The sequence below is a fragment of the Carya illinoinensis genome, chromosome 4, assembly GCF_018687715.1.
Source record: "Carya illinoinensis cultivar Pawnee chromosome 4, C.illinoinensisPawnee_v1, whole genome shotgun sequence".
NCBI classification, from domain to species: Eukaryota; Viridiplantae; Streptophyta; class Magnoliopsida; order Fagales; family Juglandaceae; genus Carya; species Carya illinoinensis.
Window position 1 is genome coordinate 14,929,960 of NC_056755.1, and position 18,169 is coordinate 14,948,128.

Below are 18,169 nucleotides of genomic sequence, written 5' to 3' on the forward strand. Positions count from 1 at the left end.
GACTTTACGACCTGGAGAAAAAGGTGCCGAGCTTCTTGCACGCTGGGCTTTTGAAAAAAACTTGGAGAGTGGGACATAGGGGCTGGACAAAAAAGGGGAGAAAAAGCTGAGAAACAAGCAGAGAAAGAGGTAGGGGAGCTTTTGTCGGACAGGGGCACGCAGAAGATAGTTTGGGAAAGAAAGAAAGCAGCTGGACACGCAAAGGCCTTTCGTCTGAAGCTTGCTTTTGGACCATTGGACTTCATTCGGGGGGGAGTTTTAGGCTTTTAGCTTTTTGTTTGACTTACGGACTGGAGCGGCAGCCCTGGCAGGACTTCAGAGGGAGTCTTCATTTTTTTCGTTTGGCTGGGGAGAAAAAAGGGAGCTGGTTTTTGGGAACTAAATCCAGCGACTTTTAAGGGATTTCGGCCTTTGGAGCTATGGACATAGCAGGTGAAGTTGAGCCTTGGACGGATAAGAGCTGGAAAGGAACAGATAGAAAGAGAGCAGGGGAGACCGATTGGAGGTGAGAGACTTTTTCGTTGGGGTCTTCCTGACAAGCGAGCATGCGGCACTTTATTTTTTGAGAAAACGGAAGAGGATTTCTTTCTGGCTGGCTTTTACGGAGGGGTTCGGCTTAGGTCCAGTTATTTTACAACAGGAAATCTCCTGTGAAATAAACCGACGTCGTGTAGAGATTACCAAATCGATGTCGCGTAGATATATTACTTGGTGCAAGAATGCGAAAGGTTTGGATATACTGACCACTAAACATATATATTTACTATTTTTCTTATATACTGAGCAAACTCGTTTGGAACGGTTGGTTTGACATATACTCATAAAAATCATTTTTCCCTTTTGGTAAACTACTTGCTTGCACAGAAAAGAACGAGTAGCAAAAACTTGAAATATTGGTAAATATAAATCTCTTTTGTTTTGCAGTACTTTTCACTCTTTTGTTGGTAAATTTCCATCTCCTTTTCTCTCTATGTTGAAAGTCTTTTCCATGTTTTTCTTATGTATGAGTTGATCTCCTAGGGGTTCTTTCATTTTTACTCTGCATATTATTTTTTTTTAATCTAATTTGGTCTTCCAGTCTCTACAACTAAGCCATTATTTGATTTTCTTGACACTTGTGCTTGCTTTTTTTGCCGACTATATTTCTGTAGCTTGTGTTTGCCATTATTTCTATAGCTTGCTTGTTTGTGTTTTGCAGTTAGTTCTTACCAGAGTTCCAAATGAGTTTCGGTGGCATAGCAAAAATATGAGATATCCATTCGGTTAGAACAGCTAGCGTAAAAAAAAAAAAAAAACATCTAAAAGAGAGATATGTACATAACATCTGTTTGGCCAGCATAACTCTACACGATGTCGGTTTACTTAACAGGAGATTTCCTGTTATTTTTATAACAGGACCCAAGCCGAACCCTTTACGGAGAACGTAAACCAGGGGGCTTCAGCTTGCGAATGAAAGAATAATCTCTTTTTCGTTTGGGAACGGACAAAGGCGCTGCACTTCGGGAGCGAATGAGACAGAGAGAGTTTGATTCTTTTTGGGCTCTATCTTATCTTTATTTTTGCTATATGGTCTAGGTAGTTTTTCTAGCGTTAATTTGTGTTTTATTTTAATTTTCTAATAAAGAATATTTTTTTGATTTCAATAGCTCTCGTGTTGAATATGATTGGTTAAATTTTCGTATTTAGGTTAGAGGTGAAGTTTAATGATTTGGACATTATTTTTTGATCAACATTAGAATTTATATTATGAGTTTGATTGATTGAATGGTTTTATTATTGGATATTTTAATTATCTATATATTTATCTTGGTTCATTGTGATTTTTAAATACATTGAATGCTTGAAAAAATTCTCGTGATATTCAAATGAGTTTGTGGATATTTTAACAATCAATTTCATGCTTAATCATAATGATTAGTTTTCTTGATCTTAAATGCTAAATCTTCCAATTAAACAGAATCATTATTCTAGTTTAATTGAAATAAATTGATCGAAAACAATATTCTAAATTATTAGACGAATACTCGAAACCTTAGTCATTTTCCATATCGATTTATTTTACTATTTTAGTTTTATTCTGTTACTTTAAAATCTTCATTTCAGTAATTTTCTCCTCTATTTGATTGCACATTCATTTTTAGTAATTTCTTTTCATTATTTGAGTTTATTTTTCTTATCATATAAGTCAATCCTTGTGATTTCGATCCTGTTAGGTACTACAACACCTGTATACTTATAAATAAAACTACATTAAATTTTTGGTTCATTAATTAAGTCAAAGTTTAGGTACAATAGGGTTCTGGAAATTCTTACTTCCATTGGACCATTTGTATCTTTATGCAATACGATCCCAATTCATAGATCTCTTGGTATATAATTAGACACTAGTTAACTAACAATTGTTAATAATCAATACTAACAATTAAATTTAGTGATAAAAAATTATGAAAACCATAAATTAAGGGAAAAAAAACTTATGGCTAAAACAAAGACTAAAATTAGTTTAGGGTTTGGTTTATGATTTAGAAAAAAAGAGAGCCCAAAATAGGTTTTAGGACAAAAAAAGGGGGGGGGGGGGGGGGGAGGGGGGGGGGGTGGTGGTGGTGGGGTTTAGAAGCCCAAAATCCTGGCAGCTGAGCTCAAAAGGCCGAAACATTCAATATGGCGTCTTTTATAGGGGTAAAACAGTGCCGTTTTACATGGTTAGGAACTTGAGGTTTTATCCCCCCTTCCCCCTTGACCGTATCTCATTCTTGAATCCTCACTCTCAATCTAAGACATGACTTTTCTCTTCTCCCATCAATGTCACTACCCTTGCTCCTACCACTTGTCATCGTCCACCACCCAGCTCATGGTTGGGCCTCCACCCACCTTGTCATCAGCCTCTCTCTAACCCTAACTCCTTCACCCTTTGCTTGAGCTGCCTTCACCTAGCCCATCACTCTTTCTCTTCTCCTGACGTGCGGCCACTACCCAGCCGTCGATTCCATCACTAATTCACATAAGTGTCTCTTTCATTGATTTTTTGTTGATTTTTGGTCTGCTTGCTTTAACCGAATGGATACAAGTTTATTGCATCTTGCTTTGTTAGTCTATACATTTAGTGATGCTGGGATGATGTCTTCCATGAGGTTGCTGCGATCTAACATTGGTGTTGATTCTTGAATGACATTTTTATTTCTCCCAAATTCGTCTCCACTCCAGCAAGTCGGAGCCGGAGCCAGTGTCAGAGCAGAGCCCACACGCATTGGAGTTGGATTGGGAGTTTGGAGTTGAACTTCGACAAAGTTGGAGTGGAGTCAATTCTGACTCCGACAGGGTAAGTACTCAACCCTATAGTCAAGTAGTTCTAATCTATTTAACTGTTATGGTTTTACAAGTATGTTTTGGAGTCCTCATCAATAACTATGTCTTTTTAAAAAAAAAAAAAATTATTTATTATTTATTTATTTTTAATTTTTATAACAATTTATAAATAAATGAACAAGGCTCCACCGAGAAGGTGAGCAAAAATTATTATGCCATATTCAGTTTCTTAGCAGCTGGCACATATATTTTGCCCATTGATGGCATTCATTGCATTAAAGATCATATGACTCTTTTAATTTTAATTGTTTAACGATTCAATTCGTTCCTCCTGTTTTGTAGGTCCCGTTAGATGATTCACAATGACTTCTCTAAATTTTTATCTAAAATATCTAACTAAAACGTACTTTATGATGATCTATTTTAGTCAATGGGTTTTACAACTTGCCGGCCCATACATAACCTTAGCTATTATTTTTTCATATTATTTAAATATTGATTTCTTATATTTTTATTTTAAATACTTCTTCTAGCTACCGATTATAATTTGTAATATATATGTTCATATTTCACAATATTTGCAATATCTCAATGTACTAATGCAATTGCAATTTCATACGAAATAATAAAACCAATCCAAAAAGAAAAAAAATGAAAAAGGAAAACCAAAACTACTACTTGCCACACGAAGACTACCATTGAGTATCTTTAGTGGTGTAAATCCGACCGTCCCCTCCTTGGCAGGATAATTGGACCATTCATAGAAGAAGTTCTTAGCCTTGTTGTTGGTCTTGACACATCCGAGAAGGTGTTGGATCTCCTCAAGAAGCCTATGCACAATGTTCCCACACTTCAATAGAAATGGCATTTTGAATAGAATGAAATCGCCTTGAAAATATAAAAAACGCCACAAATAATTAATTTCGTCCAAATCCAACCACCACAAAGTGGATTCAACTAAAGTGTCTCAAAAGGTTATGGTGGCGAAACTAGTGTGGGTCGCAAATAGCTCTAATATTTGCAGCGAATTCTATCTCCACAAATGCGTTTCGATTTAGACGCAAAAGAGTGACTCGATGGTAAAAAAACACAATTGCGGCAATATGTTCGTGCCGCAAATAAAAAATATCACCATAAAAAGGATTACTCCCGAGCTGTTTTTAGTGTCGTAGATAGATATCGCCACAAGTATTTAATATTTGTGGTGAGAAATATCTTTAGAAATGTGCTATACCTATGATGCAAAAAGACTGACGGTCAAGAAATACATTAGTGACTAACTAGTAGTGCTACAAATACAAACAATTTGCCAGGAAAAATGTATTGCCAACTCTGAAACTATTGTCGCAAAACACATAGAACAATTACATATTTTATATTATATTACAATGCATAAATCAATTATACAAAGTAGTTGTTTTATATTCTAAGCAATTACATTATATTCAAAGTGTGCAACTTTAGACTTCTCAAGGCACGTCAAAGTACAAAACTTGTAAGCATGTATTATCAAGACCACAGTCATGATTCTCTTTGCAAGGAAAATTCTCTGTGCTGGCCATCTTCATGCGCCCATTCGGGTGTTTTCTATATGATTTTGATGTTTCTCTTTTCTCAGCCTAGTATGTAATTTTTATCTATATGATCTTCAGGAAGCTTCCATCTTCACGCGCCCATTCAAGTACTCTTTCCATCTTGACCTACAAATATTCATTATTAGAAATATTACGTGTGGAAGTTATTGGAGTACATGATATTAATTCTTGTTCAATACTTGATTGGTGCTAGAGGTCTTGATATGGTTTGAGGAGAAAATTAAGAAAATAAAATCACTTGTGCATGGATTAATTGTAAATGAGATTTTTTTTTTGTTAGTTATTAGTCTTTTACTTTAATGCTATCAAGTGTTTTATGCTTCCTGAGTTTAGATAAACATTTCATGTACATGCTTCTCGCCTTCTCCCTAATTTCATTCGCTCTAACATCTTTAGAATTTTTGTTTTATAATGATTGAAGGTGACATTGAATATTTTTGCAAGAATCCGATATAAAGATTTTTGCAAGTATGTTGGACTTGATAATACAGGCTTACAAGTTTTGTACTTTTTTTTTTTTTTTGAGAAAAACAATCCCTTTGTATTCATTCATTGAACTATATTCTCACTACAAGACTTCTCTTTGACTATGATACTCCTTATACAATCTGGAGCATCCTCTATCCAAACAATCTTTGATTGAAAAAATAATGCCTCTTTAGCTAATACATGTGTAGCCTCATTTGCCTCTCTGAACACAAAACTCACACTCCACTTTTCTCTGCCCTTTAACATATTCTTCACGTCTTCAATGACGCTACCATACCTGGACATGTCCTTTGTCTCTGCATTGACAGCATTCTCTATGTTTTGTGCATCACCTTCGAACCAGACATTGTTAAAATTAAGATCATGGCACACTTCCATAGCCTTCCTTAAAGCAAAACTCTCAACAATTGCAGCATCTATCATATAATTCATCTGTTCTCCAGCAGCTACCAAAATCTCCCCTTCCTCATCCCTAATGACCACCCCAATACCCCCATTTCTTTCTTTTTTATCAACTGCCGCATCCCAGTTTGCCTTAATAGATTAATGCTCCCTTGGTCTGCTCCACCTCACATTCCTCCTGTCTCATCAAATTTCATCCCCTTGCCTTACTTTAAGTTCAATCTGCTGAAAAAATCTTAGGTTCTCTCTGGCTCCTTTTATTACTTGGCTTGGGCTTGCAAATTTCCCTTCAAAAATAAAATTGTTCCTTCTCTCCCATATGCTCCTCATCACCATTACAATCTCCTCTAACTCTTCTCTGCTAGCCCTTTCCACATTTTCTCCCAAAATACTAACAGATCAGTTTCCTTAGATTTCCATTTTTGTGTCACCTTTAAGGACTCAGCCCAAACATCAGCTGCTGCTGGACATGACCAGAGTGTATGACTTACTGTTTCCTCTTCTACCTTACAATTGGGACACTTTGAATTGTCAATTATCCTTCTCATGACCAGGTTGCTCCTTGTTGCTAGTAAATCCTTCACTGCTCTCCACATGAATAACTTGACTTTTCCTTGAATGTTCAAGTCCCATATACTTTGCCATCTCTTATCCTCTTCTCTTCTCTCTGAGTTTTCACCCTTTACAGCTTCGTTTCTGCTCATGTCCAGTTGATAAGCACTCCTAATAGAGAAAAGGCTAGTTGTTGTGCACCCCCATATCAATCTATCCTCAGCATTCGACTTACTTATTGGGATACTGCAAATCTGCTCCACCTCTTCTTGTCTGAAAATATTTTTAATCAACTGTACATCCCATTCACCATTAGAAATCAGTTCACTGACTCTTGCTCTTGCATTCATAACAGAAATGGGAGCTTGAACACAGTGTGATGATGGTGTTGGTAGCCACTTATGTTCCCATATCTTTATGCTCTTGCCATTTCCAACCCTCCACCTTAGTCCTTCCTTCAGCAACTTCAGTGCTCCCCATACATTTCTCCAAATATATGAAGGTCTGTGGCCTAATTTAGTCTCAAGTAAGGAACCTGATCTATAGTACTTTTCCTTGAAAATTTTTGCCACCATGCTCCTTGGATTCTGTAGGAACCTCCATGCTTGTTTGGCTAGCAGTGCCAAATTGAAACTCTCTAAGTCTCGGAAGCCTAAACCTCCTCTCCCCTTTGGTCTTCCAAGTTTTTCCCAACTGCACCAGTGTATCCATTAGTCTTAGTTGAATTTCCCCACCAAAACTTTGCCATTAATGAGTTGAGCTCTTTGCAAAGATTTTTTGGGATTTTGAACACACTCATAGTGTAAGTTGGTATTGATTGCAAGACAGCCTTTATCAGCACCTCCTTCCCAGCTAAGGATAGAAAGGAGTTTTTCTAATTACTTATTCTTTTCCACACCCTTTCTTTGATATTCCTGAAAGAATTGTACTTCGGTTTCCCAACCACTGGTGGCAACCCCAAGTACTTCTCATAGCTCCCTCTCATTACATTTCCACCTAGCTCCATTATCTTCTTTTTCTCTTCTGTTCTTGAATTTGTATTGAAAAACACTGCTGTCTTTTCCTTATTTAGGAATTGGCCTGAAGCCTTTTCGTATTTTAGAAGCAACTCTTGAATTTTCCCCCATTCTTCTGCTTTAGCTCTTCCAAACAGAATGCAATCGTCTGCAAAAAGCAAATGGTTCACTCTAGTTCCATTTCTGGCCAAAGTTACTCCTCTCGTGCAACCATTTCTGTCTGACTGATTCAATACTAAACTAAGGCCCTTAGCACATACAGTATAAACAAATATGGGGACAATGGGTCCCCTGCCTCAATCCCCTCCTAGGTAGAATCTTGACCCAGGCTTCCCATTGATTAAAACTGACTAGCTCACATTGAGACGCTTCTCATGATTAAGTCAATCCACTTTCTACAAAATCTCAATTTTCCCATCACAACTTCCAAATAAACCCACTCAATTCTGTCATAAGCTTTGGACATGTCCAGCTTTATGGCCATACTCTCCACTTTTCCTTTTTTCCTTGCTTTCATAGAATGGAGCACCTCGTAAGCTACCATTATATTATTTGTTATTAACCTCCCTAATATGAAAGCACTTTGGTTTGGTGAGACTACATTATTCAGCAATTTCTTTAGCCTATTAGCCAACACTTTAGACATAATCTTGTAAACTACATTACATAGACTAATAGGTCTGTAGTCACTAGCCATTCTTGGTTCTTTCACTTTAGGAATAAGAGCTATGTAAGTGTGGTTCATAGAAGGAATCAGGGAGTTACCATTCAGCCATTCCAACACTATATTGCTCAATTCATCACTACCACCTGCTAGTGCTTTTGGAAAAAGCAGGCCCCAAACCCATCTGGTCCAGGAGATTTCAGTGGAGCCATTTCTTTTATAGCTGCCTCAACCTCCATTCTAGTGAATTGCTTTGTTAAAGAAGAATTCATCCCAGCTGTCACACAAGTTTCAACCCCCTTCAAACACTCCTCAATATCCTCAAAGCTTGACAGAGATGAAGTAAACAAGTCCTGAAAGTAGCTATTAAAAACCAACTCTATCTGAGTATGGTTGGTATACCTCACATTTTGACCATCATAAATATGCTTAATGCTGTTCGTTTTCCTCCTTTGATTGGCACAGCTGTGAAAGAACTGAGTATTGTGATCCCCCAGTTTATACCAGTCCACTTTAGTTCTTTGCCTCCACTTCAAATCCTCCATCTCTAGGCAGACCCCTATCTTAGCTTGAACTTTCTTGATCTCCTCACTGTTGTGCCAACCTTCATCTTCTTGTGGCTTTTTAAGCAATTCTGTTTTGTCCTTCAGGTCTCTCCTTCTATCATTTTCAATCATTTTACTCCACTGCAGCAGAGCACCCTTACTACTCTCCAGCAACCTTTGCAAACCCCTACCAGACTCTCTCTCTGTTGCCCTCACCTGCCAAGCTCTCTTTATTACTTTCTCACAATCATCCTCAAGAGACCATTTTGCCTCATATTTGAATAGTCTCTTGCCCCTCCATACTCTTGCAGGTTCTTGGTTAGTACATAACAAAAGTGGTCTATGGTCTGAACATCTAGCTACTAACACCTCTACCCATGCTTCTTTAAAAATCCCTTTCCATTTCAGTTAGCAACTGCTCTATCCAGCCTCTCTTTTGTAAATGTGTCATCCCCATGCTTATTGCTCCATGTGTACTTGTCATCTTTCCACCCCAGATCTAAAAGCCCACCATCCTCCAGTGCTTCTCTGAATCTCATCATCTGTCTCTCTTGTCTTTGTTTACCCCCACTTTTCTCATCATTTGTCAACACCTCATTAAAGTCCCCTATCACACACCAGCCCACTCCCTCTGAAGGTTTCATAGAAGCCAATAGTTGCCAAGATTCAACTCTTAGGCTCAAATTGGGCTGTCCATAAAAGCCAGTTAGCAACCATCTCTCCCTCATTTCTTCATTAGTAACCCATGCATTGATATGACTATTAGAATAATTCAAAATTTCTACACTCATCGATTGATCCCAGAGAAGCATTAAGCCCCCTTTCCTCCCCTCTGCTTCCACCACAAAACATTCCTCACAATTCACCATTCTCCTTATCCTCTCTCCTCTCCCACTCCTCAGCTTTGTCTCCATTAAGAACAGGACATTTGGCCTCTTTTCTCTCACCATTTGGCAAAGGTCTTGAACTATCCGAGGGTTGCCAAGCTCTCGGCAGTTCCAACTTAGTGTTTTCATAATAATAGGTGGGGTTGTTCAACAACCTCCACCTCATTTAAAATTATCTCTTTTCCCTCTCTTCCATTGACTTTTGCTCTTTTCCCCTCCCTCTCTTCTCCTTTTCCTCCACTCATATTTTTAAACATTCTTTTTGATAAGCTCGACCCACTTTGACGATTAACCCTCTCCCCTTGCTCCCTTGCTCTTCTCTTCCAAGCCCCTTTGTTACCACTTTATCTCTTAACACCAAACTGCTACCACCATCCCCATCAGTCACCATTTCCCTCCCCTCCACTACCTCATCTCCTTCCTTCTTCTCCTTACTATTCTCTCTATTAATCTCAGTCTCTTTTACTCCATCTATTACTCTTGTCACCAGTCCTTCCACCCCCTCTTCTTCTACCACATCTTCCTTACTCAGACCTTCTTTCATTATTTACACTAGCTCTCTATTACTCCCATTCTCCTCATTAACTCTTGTTTCTTTCTCCCTCCCCCCTACACTGTCTGCTCCTTTTGTTATATTTCTTGGTTCCCCTTTTCCATTGTTACTTTCCCCTCCCTTATATGATTTTACTCTCGCCCCTGTCCTCATCCACACACCAAACTGAACCTCCCCCTCATCAGACCCCCAACAACCAGATTCTTCATGAATAATACATCCACATTTAAAACAAAAATGTGGAAGTTTCTCATATTTCATAGGAATCCAATAGTCCTTACCTTTGATGTTTATGGTCCTCCCCCTTGCCAATGGCTTGCTCAAATCTATCTCAGTTAGGATCCTCAGAAAAGGCCCCCACCACTGCCATCATCCTGCGTCTCCACATCCATAACCCTTCCAATGGTCCCACCCAGCTTCTCCCCTCTCACCTTGTTCATACACACTATTGGTAAATCATGCAGTTGAATCCACATTCTTTCTTTTCTGAAATCCATCTGCTGTGGTGGAATGAACTCGTCCAGCTGCATTATTAAAAACATCTAGTTGTCAAACAACCATGGCCTTCCATCCAATATACGCTGCTTGTCAGCTTGATTTGCAAATGTTATCACAAAGGTGTTTGGTCCCACCTCTTGGAACTGAGCCTTTCGACTGATCCTCAAAACCTTTGCCATTGTATTCTCTATTACCATTTTATGAATGCTTCTCTCAACCCATACCTTCCCTACCACACTACAATCTCTCTTATATTTCAGTTCATCCGATAATTCATCTTCCATGTCAATACTCTGAATCTCTTCCTCCGTTAACTTCAGACACTTCCATCTCTTCTCCAGTTCATTCATTTTCCTACCCTCACTCTGTCACCTCCTCCTCTCGCTGCTCTTCCTACCCTGTCAATCTCTGAAAAACAACCGTGCTTCCTCTGCTTCACTGCTCCACCATCGTGCCACCACCTTCCCTATTGCCTCAAAAAACCGTTACGCTTTGTCCCCACTACACCACCACCTCCTAATTCTGTTAGAATATTCGTGGACCCCACTTCACCTCACTCCCCTTCCGAGAGAAAAGAGAGAGAGAGAAGACTCTATTTGTCCTACAACAAAGTTTTGTACTTTGATGTGCCTTGAGAAGTCTAAAATTGCACACTTAGAATCTAATGTAATTGCTTTATGGATTGTAATATAATGCAATTGCTTAGAATATAAAGCATGTAATTTGTGTAACTAATTTATGGATTGTAATATAATGTAAGAAGTGTAATATATATATATACTTTTATGTATTTTGCGACAACAGTTTCAAAGTGAGCAAGACATCTTTCCTGGCAAACTATTTGTATTTGCGTCACTACTAGTTAGTCACAAATGTATTTCTTGACCGCATAGTCGGTCTTTTTGCTTCACAAGCATAGCACATTTGTTAAGATCTTTCTCGCCACAAATATTAAATAGTTGTGACGATATCTAATTGCGACACTAAAAACAGCTCAGGAATAATAATTTTTAAGGTTATATTTTTCAATTGCGGCACAAACATATTTCCCGATTTTTTTTTTAACAGCGATATCTAAATTGAAACACGTTTGTGGCCACAGAATTCACTTCAAATATTGGAGCAATTTGTGACCCACACTAGTTTTGCCGCCATAAACCTTTTGAGACGCTCTAGTTGTGTCCACTTTGCGGCGATTAGATTTGGATGAAATTAATTATTTGCAGCGTTTTTTGGTATTTTCATAGTGATTTCATTCAATGCAAAAAGCTATTTCTATTGTAGTGTTAACTACTTAATAGTGCTTCAAAAGTTAAAATCTCAAACTAAGTGCTAAGAATCGTGTCTACAATAAAGTCTTGCCATATTAGGTCACATTACCCTTATAAATAACCCACTAACTACATACCATTGATTTATAGATTCATGACTAATGACAAGAGTACAACTTTTTATTGACTTAGGCATTAGAGCCATCACCACTTGGTTCTCTAAACTCTCATTTTTGGTTACAGGTTGTTAGGGCACGCCATAGGAATACTAAAATTTGCATCAACATTGTGTGGAAATTGTTGATTTATCCATAAAGTGTATTCAGGATGCTTGTGACTACAAAAGACATGATGGAGAGGAGGTTCACGGAGATGAAAGAAAAGATAAAGAAGATGGCTCTGGAGATGGAAATGTTGCAAAGGGAGAACAAAGCCTTAAAGTGGCGAGATGCTAGATTTGAAGGAGGCATAGGCCAAGAGTGCAGCAAACAACTCGACGAGGAGTCTCAAAGTGAAAGGGGGGTAATTCTAAGTGACTAGAAGGAAAAGAAGAGGATGCATGATAGCTTGTGCGACCTCATGGACAAGTATGAGGAGATGGCGAAATGAGTGGGAACATTGTTGTCAATCGAGAACCCATTCAATAGCACTAATCTGCCGTACAGTGTGGAGATTATGGCAGTACCCCACCCCAAAATGTAAAGCCTCACAAATTGATCTATTTGATGGTTCTAAGGAACCTGTTGAGCATTTGGACACTCCCACGACCCACATAACCTTGCACAAGTTTGTAAGAGAGATAGGTAGGCAGTTTCTGAATTAGTTTATAGCCAATTTTTGTAAGAGACGACCGACCACATAACTCCTTACCATTCAACACCGAGAAGACAAAAGATTGAAGGTGTACCTTACATGGTTCAAAAAGGGGTGCTTGGCGATGGACAACCAAGATGAGAAGATAATAATGGTGGTGCTTTAGGAGGCATTTGGCCTAAAAGTCCGTTAATGGCAGAGTTGGTGAGGAAGACACCACTGACACTATGAGAATTCATGGATATGGCAGATGAATTTGTCAATTTGGAAGATGCTCTGAGAGCATTGATTGATCCTTGAAGGGCTGAGGTAGAAGAGATGAGTAAGGACAACAAAGAAAGGGAGAAGGAAGACATGGAGAGGAACAATCACTACGAGAGGAAGAAGGACAACTGCTCCCACTCACACAGTCAAAGTTTCAGAGAGGCCAATTCGAGTATGTATGTGCAAGGGAACAAGGAGATGCGACCATGGTGAATGAAGAGTAAAACTCGGATGAATGAGGATACAATCACAACTGTGCTTACCCTAGACTTGGGGGGAATAGAACCATGGATTGTCAAAACCTCAAGCACCGAATAGTGGTCATGGAAGATAATGGAGAGTTGGAGTGCTTGTTGTTGAACATGAGCAGCTGCCAAGGCTGCTGGTTAGGAAATGATGGGAGAGATTAGTAGAGAGGCATAGGAGAGAGAACTCTAGAAGGGGCAAGAACACAAGAAGGGAGTGCTCCCCCCTCCTTCCCCCCCCCCCCCCCCCCCCCCCCCCCCCCCGGCCCTTGTGGCGAGATTCGAACTATAGCAGGCCCCGCCACAGCCTCGCCAAGCTAAATAAGCCTTTTTTTTGGCAAGATTCAAACTATAGTAGGGGGTTCACTAGGGTGGAGCATCATCCTTGGCGCGAAAAGCTTAGTGAGTTCAATTGACTAGTTCATCAATCAGCTCTACGTGTCAGGTCTCTGTGGGACTTTCTGACTTTCTTCAGACGGGCTTCTGTCAATACTTTTACGAGGATTGGCATGGAAATAGGGCCTTATCTAGTGTGTTGCTATCACCAAATCAAACGCTATAACTCCATTTTGGGGTAACTCGTTTCAGCTCCCCTTAGGGCATGACTTGTTTAATACATCGCCTCTTGCCTCATTTTTTCTTCCTTGGCCAACATAGTGCTCACTACCTTTTGGTATGATCAACAAGTATAAATAAAGGGTCTATCCATGTTTGTTTTGACTCAAGAAGGATGGGTTTGATCGGTATGTCTTTATATGCTTAAATGCCTTATCACATTCAATGTCTTGATTTAGAGTCTTTTGTAGCCAGAAGAAGGGCAAGCATCTATTTCTTGACATTGACATGAACCTATTCAGTGCCGCTATCCTATCGGTCAACTTCTGTACTTTGTTTAGATGTCATGGGGGCTTTATCTCTATTATCACCTTGATATTCTTTGGGTTAGCTTCAATTTCTCGCTTTGACACCATGAATCCTAGGCATTTGCTCGATTCCATGCCAAAGAAATATTTGGTCGGGTTAAGTTTCATCTTGACCTTTGTAGAATAGAGAAAGTCTCTTGTAGGTCCAATACGTGGTGGTTCACCTTTGTGCTTTTAACCAGTAAATCATCTATGTAGACCTCTATATTTTGTCTAATTTGATGAATCTAATACGTTGTCCTCACATTCTTCAAGCCGAATGCCATTACTTTAAAGTAGTAGAGCCCCAAGTTCGGTATGAATAAAGTCTTTTGTTGGTCTCCTTTGCTCATCTATATCTGGTTATAACTGGAATAGGCATCCATAAAACTTGGCATCTAGTGGTCTACTGTGGAGTCCATTATTAGGTCGATTCATCATAGGGAAAGTTTTCCTTTGGGCATGCCTTGTTTAATCCAGTGAAATCCACACATATCCGTCATTTGTCATTCGCCTTTTCCACCAACACAACATTTGAAAGCCATTCTGGGTAATGGGCCACTTGGATGAACCTTGCTTCCAAGGGGCATTCAACCTCTTCCATCATTGCATATTTCTCCATACTAAATCTCCTCTGCCTCTGTCTTACTTTCTTAACCTTTGGATCAACATAGAGGCGGTGTTCTATCACCGCTGCATCTATGCTAGGCATGTCCTCATAACTAGATGCAAACATGTCTCTATGTTTGATTAGGGTCTATTTCAGTACTCCTGAACCTCGAAGCCATTCAAGTTCTGATCTGAGTCATTGCATCCAATTAGTCTAGATATAGAGTTAGTAGCTCTAAAGGCTCGGTGGCCTCTCCTTCTTTGGATTCCCCTAGTCTAGCATCTCAATTCCCCGCTTGATGAGTTTTGGTGGTGGGGGATCACTTATTCAACCTCACTTTCTAAAGTGTTCTGCACATCCATCCTCGTCCCTTAGTTCTTACACATAGCATTCATGCGCTAACACTTGTTCGCTACGGACTTTGCTGATGCCTACATCCATTGGAAACTTCTTCCTTAGGTAGTAAGTTGAAGTGACTACCCTCTTCTTTTTTTTTTTGCATTGGGAGGCAAATGATGAGTGGACAAGAGATATTCTTGAGCATTTCTTGGGTGAAGGCTAACCCCAATTGTAAGTGCTTTATTAGCCCTTGATCACCAGGTGCAGGTGATGGCCCTAATCACATGCATTTTGCTAACACTAGGCTTGGTGAGAGGGCAGGGAGATTTTCTCGACCTTTTCTTAGGTGAAGGCTAACAGTGATCGCATTCGCTCTGGTAGTCTTTATCGCTAGGTATGAGTGTTAGCCCCAATCACATGCGAGTTACTAACACTCGGTTTGGTGAGTGGGCCAAAGATTTTCTCAACCGTAGCTAGGTTGAGGGCTAATTCTGACCTCATGCACATTCTTAGTAGTTAGCCTTGATCGCATGAACACTGTTAACAATAAGCTTGGTGAGTGGGTTTGATATTTTCTTGACTGCTACTTGGGAAATGGCTAACCCCAATAGTTTTTACATTGTTGGCCTTTAATCACCAGGTGTGAGTGTTCGCCCCGATTACAAGCGTTGCTAACATTCGACTTGGTGAGTGGGCTAGAAGTTCTCTCGACTATTGCTTGGTTGAGGGTAGGAGATTCTCTCGACCGCTGCTTGGGTGAAGGCTAACCTCGCTCACATTCGCATTGTTAGCCTTTGATTGCTAGGTATCAATGTTAAACCTGATCGCATGCGCATTGCTAACACTGGGCTCTGTTAGTAGGTGAGATATTTTCTTGACCGGTGCTTGGGGGAAGTCTAACTCTGATCGCATGTTCATGATTAGCCTTTGATCGCTAGGCATGAGTATTAGCCCCGATTGCTTGCGCATTGCTAACTTTTGTGTTCTTGCTTGGAGGGCAACATCAGTCTTGCTGAAAATTGCATACAAATGTGGTGAACTCATTGAAAGGTTATTTTATTGCATATTTGAATTACATGAAATAATCTAAATGTAATAACCTGCTCATTCTTTCTCCTTTAATTACAATCTTCGATCTACGTGTCGTACCTCGATGGCGTATTTCAAAAGATACCAAACGGATTTTAAAGCAAGTTCGATATTTTAAAACTTATGAATATTTTAAATATTCTGAAAATATTTATATGTGATATTTTCAGTGTTATTAGGCTAAGCCTTTTTTTTAAATAACACAATTATAACATTTTTGAAGAGCTCCAAAAATATTATAATTGTGAAAAATTATTTAAATTAGATATTTTAGTCATTTAAAAATATTACGAGATTTAAATTTATGTTGAAAATTCTAAATTAATTTAAATGGTTTTATTCTCTTCGAGTGATTAACGAGATTTCTTCATTTTAATTAATGAGGAAGGAATATTATTTTATAAATTTTAGTTTATAAAATAATATTCTATCTTAATTCCTCTTAGTGTTTTAATTTAAATAAAATGCTTACACATTTTTAAATTAGTATATTTAAACTCACCGTTAGATCGTTTTGAAAATCCTGAAACGAATGAATTGGATTAAATACCCAAGCCCTCTCTCTCTCTCTCTCTCTCTCTCTCTCTCTCTCTCAGCCCGACGTGCACGGCTTCTTCCTCACCGTGCACTTCCTTCCTCCAGCCCACCTCCACCGCCAACCGTTCAGCTTCACCTCTACTACCAACAGCTCACCCTCATGCCGAAGAGTTCAACCTCACTGATGGTGAGTCACACGGTAGCCTCCTCCTCCTCCCACGACAGCTTAGATAAAATGGGTTTCAAGCCCATTTCTCCTCCTAGTGTCGCTGTACATGGCCAGCTTGGCCTTCGACCACCACCATTGGCATCCCCACTCTATAGGCTTCCTTTCCATGGTCTTCTTTCCCCTACCTCCCTCTCTTTCCAATGGGTCACTACACACACACATGCACGGTTTCTCCACCATGCACCATCGTGCATGGCTACCCATGCCACCTTACCACCACCACCATGATCCCCTGACCACCACGACCTCCCCTAGCTATTTTCATGCCCAACCAAAGTCCCTACAGCTCTCACTCTCTCCCACTCTCTCATGCACTATTTACACCACTCACGGCCAGATCCTTCGCCATGAGCCACCATCCGGCCACCACCTGCCACCAAGCACTTCCACTAGCCCCCCTCTTTCTCCCCCTATCTCCCCAAAAAATTCCATAGTCCTCATCTCTCACACGTACCCTCACACTCTCAGATGCACTATTCATGGCATGATGCCACCGTGCTCCGCCACCCAGATCACCATGAGGCCACCTTGAGCATTTATAAGACCACGCCTAGCTATCCCTAAGCCTAAAACACCATTTTACATGGTGGACAGCCACTGTACGAGGTGTTAACCACCGTGTACGACTCCTCCGACACCTTGATCGTGACGAGTAGCGAGTGACGCACGAATTATCCCGTCGATGGTATAATCCTCTATCCATCGTTATTTATATTAATGTTAGTTGGTTGGTTGGATTGTAGACTGTGTTGTTAATAATTGTGAAGTGCGTAGTTGTGAAGTGAAGTGTGGCTGTGTAACGAAGTGTTGAGCATAACTGTGTAGTGTTGTGGACTATGCTGTAAAGTATGAGCGTGAGGTGTATGCCGTAGTTGTGATGCGGTGTGGTGTATGAAGGGAGTACACGTGGAGTCTACTCCATGTAGTGTAGTGACGCATAGCATGACATGTGCTGTAATGACATATGGTGTAGAGTGAAGAGAGTACACAGGACGTGTACTCTGTGTTGTGTAGCGATGCACCGTATGACGTGTCACAAATAAAAGGATGGTTGCATAGTTGAGGAGCGTAGAATGTATTGTGTAGCATTGAGAACTATGTAATAGTGTCCCAAAGTAACTGTGGTGTGGCCTATAGTCCAAGGTAACAGGTGTCACCTTGTGGTTGACTTATGGCTGAGAGTATGTGTGAAGTGGTGGAAAAATGTAAGAGTAGTGCAGCGGAAGCATGACGGGCATTGTGGCGTGACTCGAGATTTGTCTCAAGCTACGTGACGTGATAGAGGTGCATTTGTGGATGCAGTTCTGTTGTTAAGTGTCGGGATGAACTTGTACAGGGTTGGGAAGTAGGAAAAGTCCTATTG

General features: G+C 39.8%; 1 protein-coding gene across 1 annotated transcript; it reads right to left on the reverse strand.

Moving 5' to 3' along the window:
* Positions 1 to 5,450: 5,450 nt before the first annotated feature.
* On the reverse strand, positions 5,451 to 8,057 carry LOC122306274. Its single transcript, XM_043118708.1, has 4 exons — positions 7,720 to 8,057; positions 7,274 to 7,600; positions 6,189 to 7,037; positions 5,451 to 5,862 (listed from the first exon to the last, which is right to left on the reverse strand). Exons 1-4 carry the CDS (start codon positions 8,055 to 8,057, stop codon positions 5,451 to 5,453), a joined length of 1,926 nt encoding a protein of 641 aa, XP_042974642.1.
* Between the last annotated feature and the right edge of the window lie 10,112 nt (positions 8,058 to 18,169).